General features: G+C 40.9%; 2 protein-coding genes and 1 long non-coding RNA gene across 6 annotated transcripts in view; 1 reads left to right on the plus strand and 2 right to left on the minus strand.

Annotated features, from left to right (window-relative positions):
* LOC144025434 (uncharacterized) overlaps positions 1-18,745 on the minus strand; it is a 59,575-nt gene extending 40,830 nt beyond the window's left edge. For 2 of the 3 annotated variants that reach the window (XR_013284859.1, XR_013284861.1), the window contains exon 1: positions 18,565-18,693. Coding sequence is in view for 1 of the 3 variants with exons in the window: in XM_077531438.1 (XP_077387564.1) it covers positions 18,565-18,745 (181 nt within the window). In the remaining 2 variants the exon portion in view is untranslated. Of the gene's footprint in view, positions 1-18,564 lie in introns of all 3 variants that reach the window. The other variant, XM_077531438.1, reaches the window with a different exon arrangement.
* On the plus strand, positions 1,062-8,073 carry LOC144026304 (uncharacterized). The gene is made up of 6 exons (XR_013285096.1): positions 1,062-1,844; positions 2,317-2,363; positions 2,729-2,830; positions 3,636-3,726; positions 3,862-3,977; positions 5,349-8,073. It is a non-coding gene; the product is annotated as an uncharacterized LOC144026304 (long non-coding RNA).
* A 2,410-nt stretch (positions 18,746-21,155) lies between the features above and the next one.
* slc7a11 (solute carrier family 7 member 11) overlaps positions 21,156-27,830 on the minus strand; it is a 345,019-nt gene continuing 338,344 nt past the window's right edge. For both annotated transcript variants that reach the window (XR_013285012.1, XM_077532376.1), the window contains exon 12: positions 21,156-21,481. Coding sequence is in view for 1 of the 2 variants with exons in the window: in XM_077532376.1 (XP_077388502.1) it covers positions 21,426-21,481 (56 nt within the window). In the remaining variant the exon portion in view is untranslated. The remainder of the gene's footprint in view (positions 21,482-27,830) is intronic.

Below are 27,830 nucleotides of genomic sequence, written 5' to 3' on the forward strand. Positions count from 1 at the left end.
AAACCTGTTCCGGGACACAAGAGACAGCAGGTCGGAGAGCTTCTAATTTCATACTGGAGGCTATGGATGGCAAATTGCGACTTTCTTTGCCCACTTTGATAGAGTGCGACATGGTGCCAGACGACAGGACTGAGATTCCATCCCCAGAGATAGCACACCGTCACCACCACTTTAGGCCAGTTGCCAACAAGATCTATCCTGTGGATCAAGATGCTCCCATTCTCCTGCTCTTGGGAAGAGATATGCTAAGAGTGCACAAAGTACGTGAACAGATCAATGGACCAAATAATGCTCCTTATGCGCAACAGCTAGACCTAGGTTGGGTCATAGTGGGAGACGTGTGCTTGGGAACTGTCCCCAAACCGTCAGAGGTGAACGTCTATAAAGCAAACATATTGTCCCAGTGGCGCTCCTGCCATTAGGCGGATTAGGCAAATGCTAGGGGCATTCGTGAGCAAAAGGGGCGACAGGGAGAGAAGTTTTTGTTGTTTTTTTTTTTTTTTAAATCCTTTGTCAGTCACGTAAACTTGCGCCTTCTGTTTCAAGTAAGGCATGGCCAGCCAACCACATACCTCCTTTCAGATGTAGCTTTGATTGACAACTACGGCTAGCCAATGACAGTCGGGATTGGGAGGGTGGGGTGGGGGGAGACGCACGCTCTGGAGACATGCATTAGCCAAATTTACTTCCGGGTGAGATAGTAGTGCGTTTTCGCCGGCCGGCGCTGACATAATGACCTCCAAATGCCAAACCTCGATCCAGGATGACACAGTTCACTTTGCTGGGAATCCTGCGTCCACTGGTCCACTAAACAACGATCACAAGTGAATGGCAAACTTTTGTTTTGATTAGTCAAGCCACACAGCACGGACGAATTGTAGCAATACACAGTATGCGGTTAACAGGCCCACGCAGTCACACATACACAAAAACTTTGGAGCATAAAATTATCCCTAAAGCACAGTTGCAGTACAATGTAAGTTGAATTCTCTTTTTTTTTTTTTTCTTTTCTTTTTTTTATTGCCAAGTTTGTTAATGTTGATGACTGTCACTAAGTTCTAATGAAAAAATAGCACTTTAGGATGGTACAGGCGGCGATGACCTGAGAAAAACCATATTTGTATGTTCATTGAATATATTCATTGTACTGACAAGGACAAGACTGTATCCTAAGGGAAATGTTAGATCTTATACAGAAGTCCATCACTGTCATTCACCTGTCTTTAACTCTTTGGCCACCATAAACGTCATATGACGTTTAGTATAATCCTAGGGTATGCCGCCAAAAACGTTATTTGACGTTAACTATGTTTTTTAATGGAAACGGGTGGAGGAAAGCCTTGGGCAGCTGTGCTCCAAATATCAAGCCGATCGGGTTACTATAATGAGTATTCCTGGCCACTAGATGGCTGTGATGAGTCTTTTGGACAAGATCGGGTAGGCTACAACAGTAGAAGGAGAGAGGCTGAGCTAGAGTGTTGAGGGGGAGAGAATGGCTAACTTGGCTAAGGGAGTCAAAAAGGCTACAGATGGCACTCAGCTCACGCTTGATCCTTATTTTCAAAGCTCAAAAGCATCGACCAGTGCTCAAGAGCACAGTGATGACGGGGTTAAGTCATAGTTGAAGCGGTGACGCGGCCGTTTCGACCACGTCCTAAGGCCCCACCGGCTAGCGATGCTAATAACGTCCTAAGGCCCCACCGGCTAGCAATGCTAACACCGGAGAAAAGTGGTGCACAACAGAGCACTCTTGCACAGATGACGTTTCATCGGACGATGACGACTACTATGGTTCCGATGCAAGACAGTCTTGGACAGTCTTTCGTCCTCCAAAGAACGTGAAGGTAAGCGCTAACATGCTAAGAGATTGCTAGTAAGATCACTTTCCTAACTTTTCGGGCGATCTGCTAGCAGCGTGTGTAAATGTGCTGATATACAGTGTTCCCTCGTTTTCCGCTGGGGTTAGGTTCCAAAAAATACCCACAATAAATGAAATCCGCGAAGTAGTTAACTTTATGTTTTACAACTCTTATAAATGTTTTAAGGCTCTAAAATCCCCGACCGCACAATTTATACACTTTTCTCATTGAGGCATTTACATGTTCTCACATTTCTCTCTTGTTCAAACATTGACAATGTTCAAACCTTCATAAATTTTATAAAATGGGTATATTACTGTAAAAAAATATGCAAAATTGCACTTAAAAAATAATCCACGATACAGCGAGACCGCGAAAAGTGAACCGCGTTATAGCGAGGGAAGACTGTACACTAGAACATCTATTACCTATACAAACGTGAATGTATATTTTATAGATCGTGCTCACAGCAACGTTCGACCGCTGGTTCTACGACAAAGAAAGGTAAAAAAAAAAGTTTTCAATACACCGCAACAATAAAAGGAAAGTCTTTCGATAGTATTGTAATTGTATACAGTATGTTTCTTTCAGCTCCTACTCATAGGGCCCCAATATGTTCGAACATACTCGCAAATACGTTCGAACATACTCGCAAATATGTTCGAACGTACATGTAGGCTACATGCTACAAAGTTAGCATACCTTCCCATGATGCCACGGGGTATTATTTGCGCATGCGCGAGTGAAAACAAATCCAATTTTTTAGGCATTTGGGCCACGTTACCAATTCATTAGAAAATTAAGTAGACAAAAAAACAGTGTTTATTCGTAACTTTTACTATTTATTATGTCTGCCGTGCATGATTTAGGTTCGTTATTTTCGCCCCATAATGCAATGCGGTATGACGCTGGCGCACGAGTACCACAGCAATCGATTGGCGGGACAGAGCCTCGCCGACAGGGAAAAGCCAGTAAGTAAACATCGTTTGTTCATATTTTTTTTATGGCTTTATTGTTAAGTCGACCATGCATGATTTCCGTTTGGCCAACTGGTTGAATCGTATGCCAAACGCAGTGGTGACTTTGCCGTGAGCGACAACTCGCCATCTATCTATCGAAGAGAGGGAGCCGCGCACATTGTAAGGCTCGCGGCAATATAACCGATTCACAGCAGCCTACGCATCATGCTAAAATAACTTCTTGACGGGCAAGCTATTGCAATCACGGTAAAATAGCCGTTGACGCCAGGTCAAGAATATATCACGAAATCACAGCTGTTCACGGCTAATTAACACTAGCAGGAGAAGAATTGTCAGTCAAGGCAAAATAACCACAGCCTTATGTTAAGCGCTAACGCTGCCCTCCATTTACCCTCGATTGGAAAACCCCCTTTCTGTCATTTTTGTTCCAAATGTTGAAGGAATATTTTAGGACAGGAGTCACCAAGGTAGTCACCGACCTCATAGGTAGCCTGCTGGCCTTTTCCAAAAATAGTTCACCGGTGATGGGGCATTGCGATTTTCTAGAGATGTTGTATAAGTAATGTTAATGTAAACAATGGTAGATATTTTGAGAAATAAAATGCTGCATATTGCTGTTTATCTGTTGTAAATATTGTGATCAGTGTCTTCACATAAATGAATGTCATGAATTATTAATAGTTTTCACAATTTCAAACAAACCTTTTTAGAATTAATTATTTTTTCAATTATTTCACTGGTTACTCACTGAACCCCTTTTGAATGTATTTGACCAATACCCCCCATAATGCCACAGGGTCTTGGCATGCACAAGTCTGCACAACAGGCACTAATCGGCAATCAGTAGGTAGACGGGATGAGCACACCAGCACTCCCAACAGAAAAAAGTAAGTGTGTCTATATAAATGGGTATATATTTACATATATACATATATACATATATATATATATATATATATATATATATATATATATATACATATTTTTATAATGCTGACAATTTCTGAACGTCTCATTGACAGATTAACAGTCGGCAGATAATTGTAAGGAAATGGAGAGCGGAATGGAGGCACTCTGTGCATTCTCGCGACGCCGCAATATTAGCGAGGACAACATAGAAAAAATACAAGATGACAAAGTAGGTTGCCTAAAGATTTAGCTCCATTCACTGTTGCTAAATATTACACACTATGCTCTATAAATATACATAGCTCAACTGTCATGTTTATGAAAAACATTCTCCAAAGGGCTCTGCTTCTTTTGTGCTCTCGTTCCACACTTTGGCTGAGCCCACATTGATTGTCCCCTCAGCCCAAGAATATTACCCCCAATTCATTTGTGGAATTGTACGGAGCTAGTGCCAGGGTATGGAAAAAAGAAAAATGTATTTATTTAGTTATTTTTCTGGGAGAGGGTGTAATCTGTACCCACAGTTTAGTAACCTGTACCCACAGTTTACCACATCAATAAGAAACAAAAACGAACACTCAAATATTTAGACAAAAGTTTGATTGTTTTTTTGTTTTTTTTTGTTTTTTAAACTGGTGTAGTGTGCAGTATGAAACAGGTGAGAAACTCCATGCCATTTAGATTTTGTGGAAATGAGAGCAGGTTAAAATAAGTGTTTTTTTAACTGTAGACAACGAGGAAACCATGGTCTTCACCAATGCAAAACTGAGAAAACACTGCCATCTTCAGGCCAGAAAATGCAACATGACGTCACGATACAGTTTGTTCTTTGTGTGTTCTTTTTCGTTTCTTATTGAAATGCTAAAAAGTACTTATTAGTGCCCCCCCCCCCCCCCCCGCCACAAAAAAAACAACGTTTTTTTCTTACCCTGTCACCAAAGAGGCTCCGTAGAATTTACCAAAATAAAGGGAAATGACACAATTCTGTGGAATTCCTGTCCCCGTGCTGAAAAAAACTTTACAAGGTTAAAGTATTATTACATATTCCATCCATCCATCTTCTTAACCGCTTGTCCTCACAAGGGTCGCAGGGGCACCGGAGCCTATCCCATTATTTCATATTTCATAATTTATATAGGTGTCATTTCAATACATGTTTCAAAGTACATGCCCGTGCATCCTTGCAGTTGCCGATTTTAGCGACCTTCTGCTTGTGTGCAGCAGATTTTGACGTGGCTACAAGCAGTTAATCACAAATCCAGGTGTGGAACAAAAAATTAATACAATTTAAAAAATAATAAAATTGCATTAAACAAGGATTTTGAACAATACGACCCCTACCTTAGATGTTGTGTGAACAATACGACCCCTACCTTAGATGTTGTGAACACGTAGCAGTGTCCATGATTTCACAGTAGCCACAAATGGTCTAAAAAAATAAATCTATTGAATGTGAGACACCTACAACTGCCTTGGTACATACATGTAGTACACCCAGCCTATGCACACAATGTTTAAGATGTTCTGAGTTCATAGTCTACCATTTGCATAGATTTGATAACTCTTGTATTAATAATCTGATTTTTGTTTGTTGTTGTAGATAGACATTTCCGTTGTTGAAATGATGGAAGACCGCACCTTGGCTACTTACATTCCTGTCTATGGGGACAGGATTGCCACTCGAAGATTTTGTCTTGAGTATCAAAGAAAAGGTCAGAAGGACACATAAAGGCAATCACTACTTGAAAAGCTCAGACGAAAGATGACGACTAACAACGCCTTGGATGAGTGTGACGAGGGAGAACCTGGACCATCTTTCAAACATGCACGACCACATATGAGACGTAATAAGATTGCTGCTAGACAAACAAGGAAAGTGGAACTCGGATGGATACATGAGGGGAAACAACAACGAAAGAATCAAGGGGGAGGGACAAGGAAACTTGATATGCCAAAGGACTCAAAAAAAGCGGATATCTTACAAAGAGCACTGGAACTTTTCTTTCCAAATGGGACTTCTAAAAAGGGGAAATTAGAAGAATTTTGCTGTGATATCTTAGACTATCAAGAAGACGCGGTACTGGATGAAGATGTTAGTGTAGGGGAACTTTATTCTGTGCTAAAGATGGGAATGCTAAGGTTCTACCTCTGCACAAAAGTAAAAGAATCCACCAACTCTGTCCTCACTGAGCCAGAGGGAGAACACACTGAGCCAATGGAGGACACTCAACCAGATGGTGAAAATGTATCATTATCATCTAGTACATCTGAAGTCATCATAGGGGCCTGTGCAGATGAACCTTTACCGTTCCATCTAGATGATACTGTCACTATGTTGGAAAGTGAAGAAGAGGAGCACAGTGAGCCAAACGTGGACACTCAACGAGGTGCTCAGACAGTATTATTATCATCATCTAGTAGCTCCGAAGTCATCATAGGGGCTCACGTAGCTGAACCTTTGTCGTTCCAGCTAGATGTTACTGTCCCTATTTCAGAAAATTATGAGAGTCATGTGATTGGGAGTATCCCTGCAGCTACCCCTGACTCATTCATTATCATCGAACCATATTCCTCAAGTGAGCCAACTGCAAGTACCAGTGAGCAGAATGATGTGGTAATGGCAAGTGCTACTTATTCTCATGCTGAAACAAATGCCAGCTCTGATCTCACAATAGGCCAACTCACCAATGTCCACATTAAAATTCATAGAACAAATCTTATGGATGAATTAATTGCACAGTTCATAAATCCAAATCTCCTAAAGTGGCCTCTCACATTCGGCTACATCAATGAGAGAGGAGCAGATGCCGCTGGAGTCTCTCGAGATGTTTACTCTGCATTTTGGACTGAATTCTATGACTATGCGACTGAAGGGCAAGACATACGAGTTCCAATACTCTCTGCCAAGAGGAAGGAAGAGGAATGGAAATCTATTGGCCGCATCCTGATTAAAGGGTTTCAGGACCATGGTTATTTCCCTTGTAGACTTGCAAAAGCATTCACAGTAGCTTTGCTGTTTGGTGAAATATCTATCACACCAGACTTGCTGTTTGAGTCCTTTCTATTATACATCAGCAAGGAAGAACAAGATCTTGTGAACAAGGCTTTACAAGAGGAGCTTAACGATGAAGAGGAGGAGGATATGATTGACTTTTTAGATCGGATGGGAGCCAAGTCTATCCCAGGAAAAGACAACTTGAAAGCTGCACTTTTAAGTGTTGCTCACAAGCTGATGATCCAACAGCCAAAATATTCTCTTGATAAAATGTCAGTGGTTGTGGGTCCAGAGCTCAGGCAGTCTTTTGGTAGTGTGGACAGTCTTGAACAAATCTATGAAAATGTGAAGCCCACCACAAAGAAAGTTCTGAAGTTGTTGGAAGCTTCTCCCTCTACACAAGCAGAGCATCAAAGTCTCCGGTACTTGCAACAATATATCAGAGGACTCGATCAACGTGGCCTTCAAAGGTTTTTGAGGTTTACCACAGGTTCAGATGCACTCTGTGTTGGTAAAATAGGAATATTGTTTACCCCTTTGGATGGAGTTGCGCGTAGACCAATTGCTCACACATGCGGGCCTACCATGGAACTGCCCTGGACATACACGGCCTTCCCAGAGTTAAGGGTGGAATTTGATCATATCCTCAGTAGTGAAAGCTGCTATGTTTTGGATATAGCATAGAGGAAAAAAACATAACTGTCATTTCTGAAGCACTGCAAATGTTTGCTTTTTACAGCATATTTCTAAAATAGTTCGCTTCATCAGGTTTACCATGCTACATGTTGCACAATGTTTAATAGTTTACATATTGTTGTGTGAGAACATTTAGTCAATTATTGCACTTTAAATATTTTTGATAAAAGAAATATATTTTTCTTTCAAGTATTTTATTTCAATAGTGCTCAATTTCTGAACTGTTCCATAACAAGTGCAATGGAAATATTTTTGTTAAAAGAAATATATTTTGCTTTGGACAAGTATTTTTTTATTTTTTTTTAAACAGCAGATTTTATTGCTCAATTTCCGAACTGTTCCATGAGTGCACTGGAAATATTTTTGTTAAAAGAAATATATTTTGCTTTGGACAAGTATTTTTATTTATTTTTTTCAAAACAGCAGATTTTATTGCTCAATTTCTGAACTGTTCCATGAGTGCACTGGAAATATTTTTGTTAAAAGAAATATATTTGGCTTTGGACAAGTATTTTTATTTTTCAAAACAGCAGATTTTATTGCTCAATTTCTGAACTGCTCGATGAGTGCACTGGAAATATTTTTGATAAAAGAAATAATTTTCTTCGAAGTTTTTTTTTTTTTCTCTCTCTCTCTCAAAACATTGTATTGATTGTATTGCACAATTACTGAAATGTTCCTTAAGTGCTACTTTACCTTCTCAAAGGGGGGGGGTCTTCTTAAATAAACGCTTTTCAAGAATTTGGTGGCGTTTAAGTTGTGATAGCAAACTTGGTGTCCAACAACCCCCAGTGGGGAAACTTTAATATGAGGGGGGTGGGGAAACATGACACCACTAGTTTTGAGTCTACAATATTGTAATCACAGTGTTGTGTAAACTAAAATTTAAAAATCATGTTTCAACATAGGCGGCACGGTACTCGAGTGGTTAGCACGTCCGCTTCCCAGTTCTGAGGTGTCCGGTTCGAGTCCAGGCTCGGACCTTCCTGGGTGGAGTTTGCATGTTCTCCCCGTGCCCGCGTGGGTCTTCTCCGGGTACTCCGGTCTCCTCCCACATTCCAAAGACATGCATGGCAGGTTAATTGGGCGCTCCGAATTGTCCCTAGATGTGCTTGTGAGTGTGGATGGTTGTTCGTCTCTGTGTGCCCTGCGATTGGCTGGCAACCAGTCCAGGGTGTCCCCCGCCTACTGCCCAGAGCCAGCTGAGATAGGCGCCAGCAGCCCCGCGACCGTTGTGAGGAATGAGCGGTCAAGAAAATGGATGGATGTTTCAACATAGTCGGTATTAAAATAAAATGCTTAAAACATGTATGGTGACCTAGGGCTGGGAGATATATCCAAATACGTATCAATTTTTTTTTTCTTCTTCAATTTATGTCAATTACGATTTTAATCAAATTAAGTCCAACAAACATTTAAAGGAAACATCCATCCATCCATTTTCTTGACCGCTGTTTGTTGAAGGGGTGCAGAAGGGTGGGGGGAACCGGATAACATGTTTGTTGTGGGTTGCAGAATGTCATCATTCAATTTTGACAGGAGCTGGCTTCCGACCTCTGATTGGTTAAGACGATGAGGGGGTGGCTTCCGGCTTCTGATTGGCTAGGGCTGTGAGGGGGGTGGGTAGGGGGGTGCAAAATGTCATCAATGAATTTTGACAGGAGCTGGCTTCCGGCCTCTGATTGGTTAAGAAGGCGGAAAGTGGGTGGGGCTTAATTCAAAATAACGGCTTCTGATTGACTAAGAAGGTGGAAGGGGCGGGGCTTACTTCAAAGGGTTAGGGTTATGAATGGTTTTATGGGGGGTGCCATAAAGTTTTGTGGGGGGTGCCATAAAGTTTTGTGGGGGGTGCCATAAAGTTTTATGGGGGGTGCCATAAATCAGTTTTTGACATTTGCCGCATTTTACCTATATATGGAGAGGATTGTCAATACTGCTTGTCCGTTGACCGAGAGTCCATTCATGTGTAAGTTCTGTGCGTGCTGTCGGGAGTGACGTCATGCAGCCGACAAATTCGGCATTCGGAGAACCAGCCTTGTGAATTTGGACACATGTATATCTTTTGGGGAATTTTAATCACATAATAAAAAATAGGTGCAACAGGTACAGCACTGCAAACCAGTTTTACCCTGCCTCTCTCACACTGGGATAGGCCCCAGCAATTTATGGTTGGATGATTTTTCCAAGTCTTAGTAATCAATATGAGCAAGGTTTAATTTCCCGACTTTAATGAATGCAACATTTATTCGACATATACAGCTACTATCTTTTCCCAATCATGTTTGACATGACATAATGACTCAAATGATTTCAAAACATGAAAACATTATTCACGTATTGTGTGCCATATGTTACAGGTCCAGGAATGGGTACCGCAGTAACAAAAAGGTCACCTGTATTTGCAGGTAGAAAACAGAGTGAAGACGATGTGCCTTGCTCTCTCTCCCCAGATTTAGTCTGGTTGTTTTATTAAACACACCACATATCAACAAAATACTCATTTCAGTACATTTCTGTCCTTTACTTTATACAATCTCCGAGGTGCTTTCTCAAAATTTCCCTCTTTCAATATTCCACAATCTTCAACATTTCCAATTATAATATTAATTTCCAAAATAAATGAGAATGTCTTCTAAATGTTCACTTCCCAATCTAATAATCTAACTTTGTAATTAAAGTACATCTATTCACAGTACATCACTGTCTAAATAAAGTTTCACATTTGTGTAAATCAATGACATTAAATGTCTTGTTGCTGTGGTATTCTATACCTTAAATGTACCCATCTGTAATCAATACAGGTCACTGAAATGAATTATGAAATATTTTTTCACATGTTTCAACATTTTAGCTCAACAAAAAAAAAATACTACTACATTCAACAATTCTTACTCATTAAATCCTAATTCTTAAACATTGTAATACAAACAGCATATCTCTAGAACATTCACGGTATACAGTAGTCCCATCGAGGTGCACTTCACGCAAATGGCGCCGATGCAACAGAATAAAAAAAAAAAACGAACTCGCTATCAAGTCTCTCTGTACAATGTTAAAGTTATCACAGCTATGCTGGCACCTCGTAGATAACTACACATTCAAATATAGCTTCAAAGCAGAGGTAAGTTAGACTTTATCTAGTGTTTACTGACCTGTATTTGCAGGTAGAAAACAGAGACGAGTGAAGACGATGTGCCTTGCTCTCTCCCCAGATTTCGTCTGAGGAGCGGTAGCAACGTTCCGCCTTCGCACATGTCCTGACCCGGAAGTGCTAAGCCAACTACTCCCTATTTATCTTAAATTACAAAACGATAATATTCCTACCATATTAACAACAACAAAAATATGTTGTCATCAGCATCCATGGAAACAACAGTATAAAAAATAATATAGAAAAGAAATTCGTTTTTTTTAGTAATTACTCGAAATTACATTTCCTTCATACAACTGTGATCACCCTCCTCTAGGGGGGGGGGGGTCACACGCTCCCCGACAACAAAAGTTTCTCCTGACACTTAATCACAATAGAAAATTAACACCTAAACACCTTTACAAAATCCAAAACGTCCACTAGTCTGACTATGTGTGGATTGACATGTCAGTAACTGTGTATTTGACAGGTGGGATATGGATAGGGATATTGTGGGAAGGGTGTGCATGGAAGTGGTGACAAGTATGGTTGTGCATTGCAGAAATGAGTGCAGGGAATCAGATTGGCATCAACATAATTTACTGCATGGCGCGGCTGATATATCGGATTACCAAGAGACGAGTAAGTAAGCATTCGACCTGGGCGTCTTTCTCTATCTGACCGTTTTAATTGAACTGGAGAGTCAGCCTGTGCTTCCGGCATCTGCCCCTCCACTTGTCCCTGTTGAGGCCACCCCTGTTCCTCTTCAACCTCGGTTATGTTTGGACCTGTCCACTGATTGTCCTCCACTGATTCCATATGATTAAGGATGCTTTGGTCACCCGTGCTTGTAGGATTTGCAATGACTTGTCTTTCTTCAGCATGGCATGCGGGAGACTCCATGGAGGGTTGTTCGTTCCTTTTCTCAGAGGCAGCTTGCCTTTCCAACACTGGCATCTGTTCACTCCGGGGCCCAGTTGATCTCTCTGGGGTACCAGTGTTGCTTGGGTCATGCTGAGTTGTTGGTAGTCTAACCCAGTGGCCTGCTGGTTCATCATCCTAATCTGAGTCTGAGGTCTCCGCACCTGTAGCGGGTTTGCTTACTTGACTTGGTCTGTGATGCGAGTTCGCTTGTTTTCGGGAAGACTTTGATTTGGGCAGCTGTGGTTGGAACCACTGGTAAATCGTTGGCTAATAGAAGTAGGTTTCGGTGCAAAGTCCTGGTTTTAGCTTTGTTATCACCTTCTGGCTGGACAACATACACTGGGTTGTCTGAAACCTGCTCCTTCACGACATAAATTCTCTTTTCCCAGTAGGAACGTAGTTTTCCAGGCCCACCTCGCTCACCTAAATTCCTGACTAACACTCTGTCCCCTGGCTTCAACACCACCCCTCTCACTTTTCGATCGTAATGAGCCTTGCCTTTGGCACTCGATGACACACTGTTGTTGTTTGCAATACGATATGTTTCTGTCATCCTCTTCCGCCACTTTTCGGCGTAGCCTTTGTGAGTTATTGGATCTGTCTCCTCTGGCAGGCCAAAGAGAAGGTCTACTGGGAGGCGAGGATGTTGACCATAGAGCAGAAAGTGAGGTGCATAGCCCGTTGATTCATGACGAGTACAGTTGTATGCATGGATTACTTGTGGGAGATGTTCTTTCCATGCCTACTTTTCTTTGTCTGACAGCGTGCGCAGCATCAGCGGTTGAGCCGCTCGGCTGGGTTACTCTGGGGGTGATATGAGATGTTCGAGAATGACCCACCCCAGAGAGCTGACCTAGTGTTCGGAAGAGTTCATTCTCAAATTCTCGACCTTGGTCGTGATGTAGCTTATTGGGGAACCCAAAACGAGGCACAAAGTCATTGTATATCTTTTCTGCTGCTGTTCGGCCAGATTTATTTTTGGTGGGATAGGCTTGCGCAAACCTTGTGAAATGATCAACTAACACCAAGATGTACTCGTAGCCTCCTTTGCTTTTTTCAAGATGCAAGTAGTCTATGCACACGAGCTCAAGTGGTGAGTTTGACTTCAGGCTGCTCATAGGTGCACGCACATGAACTGTCGGCTTCTTTTGCTTGATGCAGTAGCATTTTCTTGCCACATAGTCCTCTATAGTTTTTTTCATGTAAGGCCAACAGAACATTTCTCTGACAAGGTGAAGCACCCTCTTCAGGCCTACATGCTCCATGTCATCGTGAAGGTGTTTCAAGAAAAGTGATTGGTATTTCAGAGGTAGGACTAACTGTCTCCTCTTGGGTGTGCGTCTATAGAGCAGTCCATTTTCAAGGTATAGTCTGTGCCATTCGTGGAGAAGTTTGCGGGAATTCCCCTTCACTGATCTTCGGGTTGTGTCAGTCAGCTTGGTATTTGTCTCTTTTAGTTTCAAGACTTGCCCAATTGTTGGGTCTTCTCTTTGTGCTTGAACTAATTCAGCGTGGTCTATTTCATGTAAAGGTGTGTGCAGTTGTGGGATCACATCAAGGCAAGAGGCGAAGAGGGCAGCCACCCACGCAACATCTTTCCTTTGGGCTGCTTGACTTCCTCCCCACATCATGCGACATCTCTTCAGTGCATGTTGACATGAACTGGTCAAAATCAAGAGGGACACGTGACAATGTGTCGGCATTGGCATTGACTCTCACTGGCCGATACTTTATGTTAAAGTGGAAGTCTGATAACTCTCCCACCCAGCAATGTCCCACTGCATTGAGTTTGGCTGTGCTCATGATGTACGTGAGCGGGTTGTTGTCAGTGTAAACTGTGAAATGGGGAGCATAAAAGAGGTAGTCTCTGAACTTCTCGCACACTGCCCATTTTAGCGCAAGGAACTCCAACTTACCGCTGTGCAAATGATAATTTTTCTCAGCCGGTGTTAGGGTTCGCGATCCATAGCCAACAACTCGCAGCTTCCCGTTCTGCTGTTGGTAAAGGACAGCCCCAAGGCCCTGCCCTGATGCGCCGGTGTGCAGAACAAATGGGAGGTCAAAGTTGGGATATGCAAGTACAGGAGGTTGAGTCAACCTGTTAATCAGTTCTTCAAGAACCTTCTGATGTTCTGCAGTCCAATTTATAGGTGCCCTGGATGACAACTGTGGGCCCCTCGCTTTCTTTTGGTGCGGATGTACTGGTTGGGTTGAAGAGTTCACTTGCAGTAACTCGTACAGTGTCTTGGCTGTTTTGGAGAAGTTTTGTATGAAAGACCGGTAGTAACTGAGGAAGCCCAAGATTCTTCTCAGGTCACCTACGGTCTCTGGTGTCTTGACTTTGAGGGCCAGTACCGCTTCTATGTCTTTTGGATCGACACGGACACCCTCAGCTGAGACCAATCGTCCAACATAATGAACTTCTCTCTTCAACAATTCACATTTTCCAGGTCGAAGCTTCACACCAAAACTTTGTAGGGCCTGATGCACTTTGTGAACTACCTCCACGTGGTTTTCAAAAGACCCCGAGTAGCAAAGGATGTCGTCTAGGTATGGGATGCAGCATTCGTCTCGCAGAGTACTCAACATCTCCCCCATGCTTCTTTGAAACGCTGCAGGCGCGTTAGACAGACCGAACGGGATTCTCACCCATTCAAAGAGTCCCCAGGGTGTGATGAAAGCAGTAAGATGGCGAGAACTTTCAGCCACAAAACCCTGGTGGTAGGCTTTGCCCTGATCGAGGATACTGAACCAAGAATATCCTCCCAAGGTGTCCAGCAAATCCCGTATTCGAGGCAGGGGGTGTCTATCAGGTACAGTTTTCTGGTTCAGCAGGCGATAGTCAATTCAGAGGCGTAGTGTGCCATCTTTCTTCCTCACGCACACAATAGAATAGGAGGATTAAGATTTCACAATCCATCCTTTCACAAGGAGGTCCTGGATGTATTCCTTTACCTCTCTTAGAAGCGGTTTTGGTATGGACGTATATGCTCTCTGCACTGGGATGTCATCTTTCAGGTTTATCACCATTTGTAGGTTTGGGATGCAGCCAATGTCGTTCCCCTCTCTGGCAAAAGCATCAGATTCTTCATACAATATCCTCTTGACAATTTGCTGTTGATCATCCTCCAAGTGGTCGATGTTAACTGGGGGTTGCCACAGAGATGGTGGTGACTTGGTGGATTGCAAGGTGACCTCACCGACTGTTACAGTAGGCCTTGGCCCATCAAGAGTATCATCATTCAAAATCTTTTCAATTTGCTGCAAGGTACCAAGATGTGTTTTATGTGGCAGGGTGATCTCATGTTTGGTGTTGTTGCCAACTGCAATGGTGATATAGGGTTTGGTGGTGTTATGTATCTCATGCAAGCCTGCTCCCAAATCCAATTGCTCTAGTTGCCGACCACCTTCATCTGCTTCAAACAACACCAACCGGTCAGACATGTTCATGTTCAGGGGGACCTGGCACTTAATCCAGGCAATTTGACCAGCTGGGATGACCACATCATTCACACCTGTCCTCAGACGTCCTTGTGTCATTATTGGCCCTGTTGTTTGAATGAAGTTTACGATTGCCTCTGCTTTCTCATCAGTGTCGCCCGTGGCATTGCGAAGCAGTTTTATCAAGACTGGTACCATTTGTTTGGGCTGGCCTTCAATGAGCTGCTCCAAGACATTGAATCTTGGAACAGTAGGAGAGGCTGGGGTCGTCGTTTTCTGGAAGGTTGATTTTTATGGGCAGCCAACCATCGAACAGGATCCGCTCTCCATTCACAGCGAACACCTTAAGTTCCTCCAGTTCTTCAATGATTTCAGATAGCAAACGCAGGACGAGGTCAGGCAGATATCTATCTTTCCAATCATGGCTTATGATACTGACTTGTGCCCCCGAGTCTAGCAATGCAGTTACTGCCAAGCCATTCAAATTGCATTGTATGTGAGCTTTCTTTCTTATTAGCTTAGCAACCACCCCACGTCTCGCAAATTTTGACCCCAAGGTGGGTTGATTAGGTGACTTAGTGTGGTCGCTTTGCATAGTGGTTAGTGACTTAATTTGAGGCTCTTTTGCTGGTCCGGTCACTGGGTGCCTCCACTGCAGTGACTGCAGTCGTTTCCCTGACCCTTTCGCCTCTTTGAACAACCTACAGCTCTGTGACCTTCATCACCACAGAAGAAGAAATTATTACAGTCTGGACGCTCAAGTTCGACACATTGTGGACAACCATAGGGTCTTCCTTTCCTCCCTTTTGTTTCATTTCGCAAACATTGGTTCATCGTATTTATTGGTTGTGGCTGACATTGCTGTTTCATTGTCTCAATCATGTTCGTAAGTTCATTTACTTTAGCCGTCAGTTCTTTAATTGGGTCTCTCTCAGGTTTAACTGCTGAGATTTCCTGCTTTTTTGTTTGCTCTTGAACTACACTAAGTTCAAACTGTGCGCAGTGAGCACCTGTTGATGCTGGTCGGCGAGATGTTCCTATCCGTCTCTGTCTTTCGCTTTCCTCACATGTAATTTTCATTACATGCCGTAGGATTGTCTCATCGCTTACTTCACCGCTTGACAAAAGTGGTTTTAACACTTCAAACCCAGGGCTTTCCTTACCCCTCCCCAGTCCCCAGAAGTGAGCCAAATGTCACTGTGTTTTGTGTATCAACAACCCAGTGGCCTACAACTAGGCACCTTTGTTTTACAAATGTAGCCATTACCTGCCAGATTAGCGGCTTCCAGGCACACCCTGCTAAATAACGACCTCTTTGCAAGTGAACTGAATATTCAATGAGTTCTTTGTCACCACATGATTGAGTGAGCAGCAGCTGCACCCATCACATAATCCAATCACATATGCAGAAAAGAGGTGTAGCAGTGCCACTTATGCTCAGATAACTTCCACAATTCTTGATCAAATCTGTAATAAAACGTCAAACTTTTGTAAATAAAAGCATTGAAGTACTGAAAGCATTTTCTTGTTTCTAGATTTTTTTTTTTTTTTACAATACTTCACTTCAGATGTCAAAAATATATATTTTTATTTGTGTCTATATTTAATTTCAGCCATTTATATTTAATTGCAAAATTTGTTTGAATCATGTGTGTGCACAAGCAATAAATCTCAGCAAGAATTACAAAACACATTTTTTGACCTTTTCCTAAAAACAGAGGAGGATAAAACAATTTTCCACCGTGATCACAAAAGTAGAAATATTACTGAGGGCTTTTTCAGCAAATAATTGATGATCAACAGCTGCAACACCACATGGTCTGATGAACACATAAGATGTGATCATTTTCACAAAATAAGGGCTAAACAATCCAGCATGCGACAGTGTGTTGTTTTGATCAATAGAATTATACATGTAGCAAATATAGAAAGGAGGTGTAACAGTGCCAATTATCGTCCGATAAACTTCCACAATTACTGATCAAATCTGTACTAAAACGTCAAACTGTGGTAAATAAAAGCATTGAAATATTGAAAGCATTTCTTGTTTCTAGACCTATTTTTACAATAATTTGAATAGTTGAAGAAAGAGCTGACTTCAGATTTCAAAAATAAGCATTTGTCTTCTATATCACTATCCACATGCTTCACATATGTGTTTGTATATTTCGTTGCAGCAATTTCTAAGTGTGTGCTCCAGCAGTAAATCTCAGCAAGAAATACTAATCAAATAGTTTTGACCTTTTATGAAATACAGAGGAGAGAACACCTTTCCATTATGATCATAACAGTGGAAATGTTATACCGTGGTGTGATAAAACCCCCCCCAAAAAACAAAAAACAAAACAAAAACAAAAACAAAAAAAAAGTACACTAGTTCGAAAGAGATCTGCCTCTTTCTCATTTTTTGGAAAGCCAAAAGATCGTTTCATTTTCGCAGTAGATTCGTACAGAGTAATTGCCACATTTGCATAATAGTCGAGCAACTTGGATGGTCCCGTCGGCAAGGAAATTAGAACATGCAAATTGTTGGGCTTTTCACACTTGGGCTAGGATATTAGCGAAAGCTAATCCAGCCAATTGGCTGCCCTATGGGGCTAGATGGTAGCAAAGCCAAATGGCTTAGCCTCAGGGATTAAAGTGTTAACTCTCGACTTATGTTGCTATGTCTATGCCCGAGCCCTTAATAGACTGTGTGTAGGAAAACATCTTGGACAGTTGGTGCATTGTATTTTATGCCGGCGTCGGACAACTTTGATGGAAATAGGACACGCTGCTTTAGACCTATTACGCGGTACAAGAATTGTTGAGGTGTCTCATTTTCTTCTTGTTTAGCGCACAATAGCTCCTGGAATAATTCTGTACTATTTTTCTCCCTGAGATGAGCCTAAAGGAAACCTTTAAGTTCCATCAGAGTGAGGTCATCTTTGTTTATTAGCATATCTTTGAAAGTACCTGGTTTGATTATTCGGAGCACGCCGCGAATTATCTCAGCATCAGGAAAACCTTCTTTGATCCCTTCTTCGATTTGCTTACAGACATTGTTGTAACTTATGTCTGATGAGTGATCACCAACCTGACCCCCTTGCACTTTAAACTCTCTTCTCTGAATGTAGGAGAGATCCTTTAAGGAAATCATCCCCTCACGACCCGGCTGGGCAACAGCATAGCTAGCCTGTGTTGGTAATGGTAGGGATGTTTCTGGTGACTTTGAGTGTGGTGTCAAAACATTCTGTCTAATCTTGTTGGCGAGTTCATCATAGTTGCTGAGCATTTCTAGTAGCTCTTTGTTTGTAGTGTTGGTTATATCTTTAGATATGTTTGACATCGTTGTGCTGTCTGTGAAAGTGTTGCTGTGTCTCCTAGGCAAAACAGACTTAGCTGCATCAACAAGACTGTCTGTGTTTGTTTTAGTGGCAGGTTGGTATGAAATGCCAGCATTATCATCTGTAGTGTGAGTATGTGCTGTCTGTGTGATTGTCTGTTGTGTCTGTGACTTTAAAGCACCATCATCATCATCATCATTTTGCAAAAGCTGTACATGTCGATTCTCAACAACAGCATCAATTGTATCTTTCAAAATCAACAATTGCACCATACCACCATCTTCTAAATCAAGCAAGTTCTTACTGTACAAGAATGAACTGATGTGATCGAAGCAGGCCTCGTGATCTTCCCCGCTGAACTCAGACACGTCCCGTCCTGACACTGGACCCACGTCTTTAGCGATCTGAAAGAGTTCCTCCGCTGTTAAGGCGAGCAGGCTTTTCCTAATGTACCACACTAGGCTTTTCCTCTCGCTCCCCGACATGGCTGTAACTCCTTCCTGTCTCTGGCAACGGGTTCCAAGATCAGCAACAGATCAATCTCGGCTCCAGCTCACAGCTCTCCGCTCGCATCAGCTCTGGTAGCGGTCGTTGATGTCATCATTGAATCAGCTCCTGACCAGTAGGTGGCGCCGATGATCCCGGACGAGCCCCCACGATTTGTTACGGGTCCAGGAATTGGTACCGCAGTAACAAAAAGGTCACCTGTATTTGCAGGTAGAAAACAGAGACGAGTGAAGACGATGTGCCTTGCTCTCTCCCCGGATTTCGTCTGGTTGTTTTATTAAACACACCACATATCAACAAAATACTCATTTCAGTACATTTCTGTCCTTTACTTTATACAATCTCCTAGGTGCTTTCTCAAAATTCACCTCTTTCAGTATTCCACAATCTTCAACATTTCCAATTATAATATTAATTTCCAAAATAAATGAAAATGTCTTCTAAATCTTCACTTCCCAATCTAATAATCTAACTTTGTAATTAAATTACATCTATTCACAGTACATCACTGTCTAAATAAAGTTACACATTTGTGTAAATCAATGACATTAAATGTCTTGTTTCTGTGGTAATCTATACCTTAAATGTACCCATCTGTAATCAATACAGGTGACTGAAATGACTTATGAAATATTTGTTCACATGTTTCAACATTTTAGCTTAACAAAAAAATACTACTACATTCTCAACAATTCTTACTCATTAAATCCTAATTCTTAAACATTGTAATACAAACAGCATATCTCTAGAACATTCACGGTATACAGGAGTCCCGTCGAGGTGCACTTCACGCAAATGGCGCCGATGCAACAGAATTAAAAAAAAACGAACTTGTTATCAAGTCTCTCTGTACAATGTTAAAGTTATCACAGCTATGCTAGCACCTCGTAGATAACTACACATTCAAATATAGCTTCAAAGCAGAGGTAAGTTAGACTTTATCTAGTGTTTACTGACCTGTATTTGCAGGTAGAAAACAGAGACGAGTGAAGAAGATGTGCCTTGCTCTCTCCCCAGGTTTCGTCTGAGGAGCGGTAGCAACGTTCCGCCTCCGCACGTGTCCTGACCCGGAAGTGCTAAACCAACTACTCCCTATTTATCTTAAATTACAAAACGAAAATATTCCTACCATATTAAGGCAACAAAAAAAATATTTTGTCATCAGCATCCATGGAAACAACAGTATAAAAAATAATATAAAAAAGAAATTTGTTTCTTTAGTAATTACTCAAAATTACATTTCCTTCATACAAATGTGATCACCCTCCTCTAGGGGGGGGGGTCACACATAGTGCATTTAAAGTCAGACCACAGATGGATTTCATGTGCTGGTGTCTGTGGATCTCACTCTGCTTCATCTATCCTTCCCTCCTTCCTCTCTTTAGTTTTTCGTCTGGTCTCTTGAGATCTCCTTAAAGGGATCGTTCGGATTTTTTAACATGAATCTCAATTTGATCCTCACCTCCCGTGTGCGCGATCAGCACTGACTTACCCCTGACAGCGTTTGTGACACGCGTTCTGGTTCGGCGTTGGACGAGAGGAAAATAGTCCAGCAAGCTGGCTGGGGTCTTGGAAATAAAGCGTTTTTCTTCTAAAAACTATTTGTTTTCAAAAGCGTGATACATTTCCATCACAATACTCTTTCCTGAATAAAGTCAGACGCCATTACCGCCAGCCACTACTTTTCTGTTCGTTCGTATTACTGCGCGGCGCCCTGTAGAGCGCTAACCGACGCACTGCAGCCAGCTAGCTGATACTTCCGCCGAAAAGGCAAACAACTTCAGGCGGAAGTATGCTCTAGCCTTGTACGCTCTAGCATAAAAAAACAAAAACGAACAAAACAAAAACAAAAAAACGTATAAATACGTCTTTGGGACACTTAAAACATAAAAAGAAAAACATATTTACACGTTATTGGGAGAAAATGAGTTAATTTGTTGGAATTTAGAGGTTTCTGGGGTTGGCGTAAGACTTTGGTTTTGTAAACATGTGGATGGCAGGAGGTGTTTAGTTGGTGCTGGATTTCACTTTGATTTATCTTTCTTTTCTTTGACATTTCCTCTGGTCTCCTGACCTTCACGACTCTGGCGAGACTCTGGAGTATCCGGTTAAGGTGAAGGGTAATGGGATTTTTATTAGGTTTTAGGTGAATTAATGAGTACAAATTTACATGTATTTACACGCATGCACGCACACATACGCACAAAAAAAAAAGAAAGAGATACAGCAATGATGATAAGATGTTGAATCGGTAAGACTACAATGAACAATTCTGAGGTCTCTCTTTTAAAATAAATAAATAAATAAATAAATAAAAATAAATAATAAAGTCAAACCACAAGAAATATAGTGAAAAAAAACAATATAAAAAAAAGGCTCCACAGAAAAAAAAAGACAAGATTAGAATTTATTATTTCCATGCACAATACTTTCAGTCCAGTATACTGTAGATCTGTGTTTACAACAACATGCAGCAATGATGTTTAGTAGAGGTTATTGAAAAATGGATCCACAGTTTATTACCGAAGTAAAGCACAAAAGCAGCATGGACAAATTCAAGTTTGAATCTTTGTTGTACAAGGCAAAGTTTTGAACTTGCTACTGTTTGACTGGTAAGATGTAATGAGTCCAAAGACTTAACTTGGGATGTAGTTGCCATTATTGCTCTGCAGGGACTACTTCCAGGAGAATCTGTAAACTTCTGTTGATGGAATCTACACATAGGGGGGGGGGGGGGGGGAAAGTGTATATGAGCAACATAATGTAAAATGTAATATGTTGATGTTAATCGCTTTTGACAAACTAAACAAAATTCAGTCTTTTATCTTATTAAAAAAAATAAAAGGGACCTGGACCATGAACATATTATATTGTGGATTTATAGTGGGACCATGGGACTGGCAGCACGAAGTGAAATTCCATCTTTGTCACAAAAACCTTCAATAATTTGTAGACGACGATGGTGTGCTAATGAGAGCTTTACTTTTTATATCATATGCACCAACAACGGACACTTGTGTTCATTTTATGACACTGACATCAGATGGTAGTGTACTATAAAAACTAGAGATGTTTGATACCAATTTTTAGGGCCCGAGCAGCGACCGCTGCGAGGTCCCTATTGTTTTTGTAAAAATTATTATTTATTAGGGCCCGAGCAGCGATTGCTGCGAGGTCCCTCTTGTTTTTGTAAGGATTATTAGGGCCCGAGCAGCGACCGCTGCGAGGTCCCTATTGTTTTTCGTTCGAATTATCATGATTATTATTAGGGCCCGAGCAGCGACTGCTGCGAGGTCCCTATTGTTTTTGTAAAAATTATTATTATTAGGGCCCGAGCAGCGACCGCTGCGAGGTCCCTATTGTTTTTCGTTCAAATTATTCTTATTAGGGCCCGAGCAGCGGCGGCGGCGGTGCCGCTGCGAGGCCCTATTGTTTTTGTAGGAATTCTTCTTATTAGGGCCCGAGCAGCGGCGGCGGCGGTGCCGCTGCGAGGCCCTATTGTTTTTGTAGGAATTCTTCTTATTAGGGCCCGAGCAGCGACCGCTGCGAGGTCCCTATTGTTCCTGAAGGAATTCTTATTATTATTCTTCTTCTTCTTTTTCTTTGTTATTATTCTTTTCCGCAAACAACCACATTTTTGAGGCACTAAACATGAACGAAAACTCACCGAACTTTACACGGAGATCGGGCCTGGCGAAAAATTTGATATTTTAAAGTCGCCATACATGATAACAGAAAAATGGCTCTGTAGCGCCACCTACATAGGTTTAACGGATCCCTGTCCCGCTACGATTGTCCTATGGCTACGAAAATTGTGTGGCACCTGTAGCACATCCAGATGAACAAAAACCTCTTTGATATGTGTACCCTAAAATAGACAGGAAGTGAGGAATGAGTATTTGAATGTCCAATTTTGGCCCATTTTTGCACATTTACAGGGGTCATACTTTTGCCCGCTTCTCCTACACGGTTAACCCGATTGACTTCAAACTTGGGCTGTACCATCTCAACACCTGGGACAACATCATGGTAAAAAATCTAAAGTTTTTGACATACTATATGACGGTGGCGGGGCATCAAATTTACAGTTTCAAAATTCTTACTTAACCAAGCATTGCCGTGGTACGTTTAATTGAGAGCCACGAAAATTGGTACACATATGTAACAGACTATGATCTACAAAAAACTCTTTTTGAACCATATGCTAAACCTAACAGGAAGTCCGCCAGAGGCGAGGCATCAAATTTTGTGTTTCAAAATTCTTATTTAATGAAGCATTCCCGGCTGTACATTTCACCTAGAGTTACCAACATTTGAAGACATATGTAACAGCCCTCAAGGTACAAAAAACTCTTTTTGAACCATATGCTAAACCGAACAGGAAGTCCGCCATTTTGATTTACTTTGGAACGTGTTGCCATTTTTTGGGCCATTTCATAGGGGTCTTATTTTAACGAACTCCTCCTACAGAGTTTATCCGATCATCTCCAAACTTGGTGTGATTCATCTTAAAATGTTGAAGATGAAAAGTTATTGAAAGCTTTTTATTTCGTCGCACGCTGTTGCCGTGGCATGCACAGTTTGCAAAGGAAAAAATTCCCTCTTAATGAAGCATTCACAGTTGTACGAAGCAGCTAGAGCTACGAAAATTTGGAGACAAATTTAACAGCCCACAATGTACAAAAAAGTCTCTTGGTGCCATGTGCTAAACCCAACAGGAAGTCCCGTAAGGGCCGGTCATCACATTTTGAGGTAAAAAACTCCTCTTTAACGAAGCATTCCCGGTTGTACGTTTCACCTAGCGCTATGATAATTTAGAGGCATACATAAGAGCCCACGATGTACAAAATAGTCTCTTGGAACCATCTTCCAAAACAAACAGGAAGTCCGCCATTTTGATTTACGTTGGGATTTTTTGCCATTTTTTGTGGCCTTTTTTAGGGGTCATATTTTAACGAACTCCTCCTACAAAATTTATCCGACTGTCTTCAAACTTGGTGTGCTTCATCTTAAGATGTTTAAGATACAAAGTTATCGAAAGTTATTTATTTTGTCCCACGCCGTTTCATGGCGATGCATTGTTTGCCAAGTAAAATGCTGCTTTTTTTTTTTGGTCTAAACATGTGCAAAAACTCATGAAACTTTACACACACATCAGGCTTGTCATAAGCATGAATATTTTAGAGATTTCTTATTAAATTTGCAATAAATGCTTCAATAGCGCCCTCTAGACATTTTTATGAAGTCTTTCCGATTATATGATTCAGCTAGATGTGTGAATATTGGCAGGCATGCCTAATATATTCAAAAAGTATTCTATATAGCCATGTGCCAATCCATTTTGATTTTATTTTGTTAATTGTGCATCATTTTTGGCCTTTCCATGAAACTTTACAAACACAAAGCATGGCAAAAACGTTTAAAATTTAGATGGTTTCCTATTTGACTGTACCCCAACATGCCAGTACCCCGACGTGCAAATACCCCAACGTGGCCCGGGTTGCGAGGGCCCTTTATAGCTGCTCGCAGCTCTAGTTCTTCTTCTTTTTATTTGTTATTATTCTTTTCCGCAAACAATCACATTTTTGAGACACTAAACGTGAACGAAAACTCACCAAACTTTACACACACGTCAGGCCTGGCGAAAAATTTGATATTTTAAAGTCGCCATAGGTGATAACAGAAAAATGGCTCCATAGCGCCACCTACATAGGTTAAACAGATCCCTGGCCCGCTACGATTGTCCGACGGCTATGAAAATTGTGTGGCACCTGTAGCACATCCAGATGAACAAAAACCTCTTTGATGTGTGTACCCTAAAATAGACAGGAAGTGAGATATGAGTATTTAAATGTCCAATTTTGGCCAATTTTTGCACATTTACAGGGGTCATACTTTTGCCTGCTTCTCCTACACGGGTAATCCAATTGACTTCAAACTTGGGATGTACCATCTCAAGACCTGGGACAACACCATGGTAAAAAATCTAAAGTTTTCGACATACTATATGACGGCGGTGGGGCATCAAATTTAGAGTTTCAAAACTCTTACTAAACGTAGTATTGCCGGTTGTATGTTTAACCTAGAGCTACGAAAATTGGTACACATATGTAACAGACTATGACCTACAAAAAAGTCTGTTGGTGCCATATGCTAAACCCAACAGGAAGTCCGCCAGAGGCGGGGCATCAAATTTTGAGTTTCAAAATTCTTACTTAATGAAGCATTCCCGGCTGTACGTTTCACCTAGAGTTACCAAAATTTAAAGACATATGTAACAGCCCTCAAGGTACAAAAAACTCTTTTTGAACCATATGCTAAACCTAACAGAAAGTCCACCATTTTGATTTACTTTGGAACGTGTTCCCATTTTTTTGGCCATTTCATAGGGGTCCTATTTTAACGAACTCCTCTTACAGAGTTTATCCGATCATCTTCAAACTTGGTGTGATTCATCTTAAGATGTTGAAGATGAAAAGTTATTGAAAGCTTTTTATTTCGCTGCACGCTGTTGTCGTGGCATGCACTTGTTTGCAAAGGAAAAAAATTCTTCTTAATGAAGAATTCTCAGTTGTACGAAGCAGCTAGAGCTACGAAAATTTGTAGACATATGTAACAGCCCACGATGTACAAAAAAGTCTCTTGCTGCTTTGTGCTAAACCCAACAGGAAGTCCCGCAAGGGCCGGGCATCACTTTTTGAGCTAAAAAACTCCTCTTTAACGAAGCATTCCCGGTTGTACCTTTCACCTAGCGCAATGATAATTTGGAGGCATACATAAGAGCCCACGATGTACAAAAAAGTCTTTTAGAACCATATGCTAAGCCAAACAGGAAGTCCGGCATTTTGATTTACTTTGCTATTTGTAGCCATTTTTTGGGGGCCTTTTATAGGCCTCATATTTTCTACAAAACTTATCAGATTGTCTTCATTCTTTGGCATGTTTCATCTGAAGTATTGCCGGTTATACGTTTAATCTAGAGCTACGAAAATTGGTACACATATGTAACAGACTATGATCTACAAAAAAGCCTGTTGGTGCCATATGCTAAACCTAACAGGAAGTCCGCCAGAGGCAGGGCATCAAATTTTGCATTTCAAAATTTTTACTTAATGAAGCATTTCCGGCTGTACGTTTCACCTAGAGTGACCAAAATTTGAAGACATATGTAACAGCCCTCGAGGTACAAAAAACTCTTTTTGAACCATATGCTAAACCTAACAGGAAGTCTGCCATTTTGATTTACTTTGGAACATGTTGCCATTTTTTTGGCCATTTCATAGGGGTCTTATTTTAACGAACTCCTCCTACAGAGTTTATCCGATCATCTTCAAACTTGGTGTGATTCATCTTAAGATGTTGACGATGAAAAGTTATTGAAAGCTTTTTATTTCGTCGCACGCTGTTGTCATGGCATGCACTGTTGGCAAAGGAAAAAAAAATCCTTCTTAATGCAGCGTTCCCAGTTGGACGAAGCAGCTCGAGCTACAAAAATTTGTAGACATATGTACACATTTGTCCACATATATATATTTACATATGCATGTAAAAAAATTATGTCAGGCTAAACTAAATGGTTGATTAGGCCCCACACATTTTCACCTTACCATACCCGGCCCTCTTTGCAAAAGGTTTGAACACTCCTGGCCTAAACCTAGGTGTATACTCAAACTATGCACGCACATAAAGCCTGGAACAAAATGTGTAATTTAGAGGGTTCTTGTTTTGTTTTTTGTATTCCTTATATTTCATGTCATTATACTTGACACACTATTTTTACTACTCACTGAATCAGTTATAAGAACATTTAATTGATACAATCCAATCACATCCTAGAGAATTGAAAACACATTCAATCATGAGGTTGTTAAGACACATTTACTTCTGTAGCACTTAACCACAAACAAGTTGCGACATCCCCTGATCTAACCCTCCAACCGGGCAAGGAAAAACTTTCAGGGGTCATATTTTAACGAACCCCTCCTACAAAATTTATCCGACTGTCTTCAAACTTGGTGTGTTTCATCTTAAGATGTTTAAGATGCAAAGTAATCGAAAGTTTTTTATTTTGTAACACGCTGTTGCCATAGCAATGCATTGTTTGTCAAGTGCTGCTTTTTTTTTTTTTATACACATGAAAACTCATGGAACTTTGCAAACACATCAGACTTGTCATGAACATGAATTTTCAGAGATTTATTGTGCAATTTGCAATAAATAGCGCCCTCTAGACCTTTTTATGAAGCATTTCCGATTGTATGATTATGCTAGACCTACAAAAAAGTATTATGTAGCCATTTGCCAAACCAAAGAGGAAGTCCGCTATTTTGATTTTATTTTGGGAATTATACATCATTTTTGGCCTTTTTCATTCAACTTTGCACAGACAAGGCATGGAAAAAACTAACATTTTAAATGGTCCTTGTTCCATGTAACAGTTGTCAAGTGCTGCTTTTTTTTTTTTTTTATACACATGAAAACTCATGAAACTTTGCAAACACATCAGACTTGTCATGAACATGAATTTTCAGAGATTTATTGTGCAATTTGCAATAAATAGCGCCCTCTAGACATTTTTATGAAGCATTTCCGATTGTATGATTATGCTAGCTAGACCTACAAAAAAGTATTATGTAGCCATTTGCCAAACCAAAGAGGAAGTCCGCTATTTTGATTTTATTTTGGGAATTATACATCATTTTTGGCCTTTTTCATTCAACTTTGCACAGAAAAGGCATGGAAAAAACTAACATTTTAAATGGTCCTTGTTCCATGTAACAGTTGTCAAGTGCTGCTTTTTTTTTTTTTTATACACATGAAAACTCATGAAACTTTGCAAACACATCAGACTTGTCATGAACATGAATTTTCAGAGATTTATTGTGCAATTTGCAATAAATAGCGCCCTCTAGACATTTTTATGAAGCATTTCCGATTGTATGATTATGCTAGACCTACAAAAAAGTATTATGTAGCCATTTGCCAAACCAAAGAGGAAGTCCGCTATTTTGATTTTATTTTGGGAATTATACATAATTTTTGGCCTTCTTCATTAAACTTTGC

Source organism: Festucalex cinctus, chromosome 9, assembly GCF_051991245.1.
Source record: "Festucalex cinctus isolate MCC-2025b chromosome 9, RoL_Fcin_1.0, whole genome shotgun sequence".
NCBI classification, from domain to species: Eukaryota; Metazoa; Chordata; class Actinopteri; order Syngnathiformes; family Syngnathidae; genus Festucalex; species Festucalex cinctus.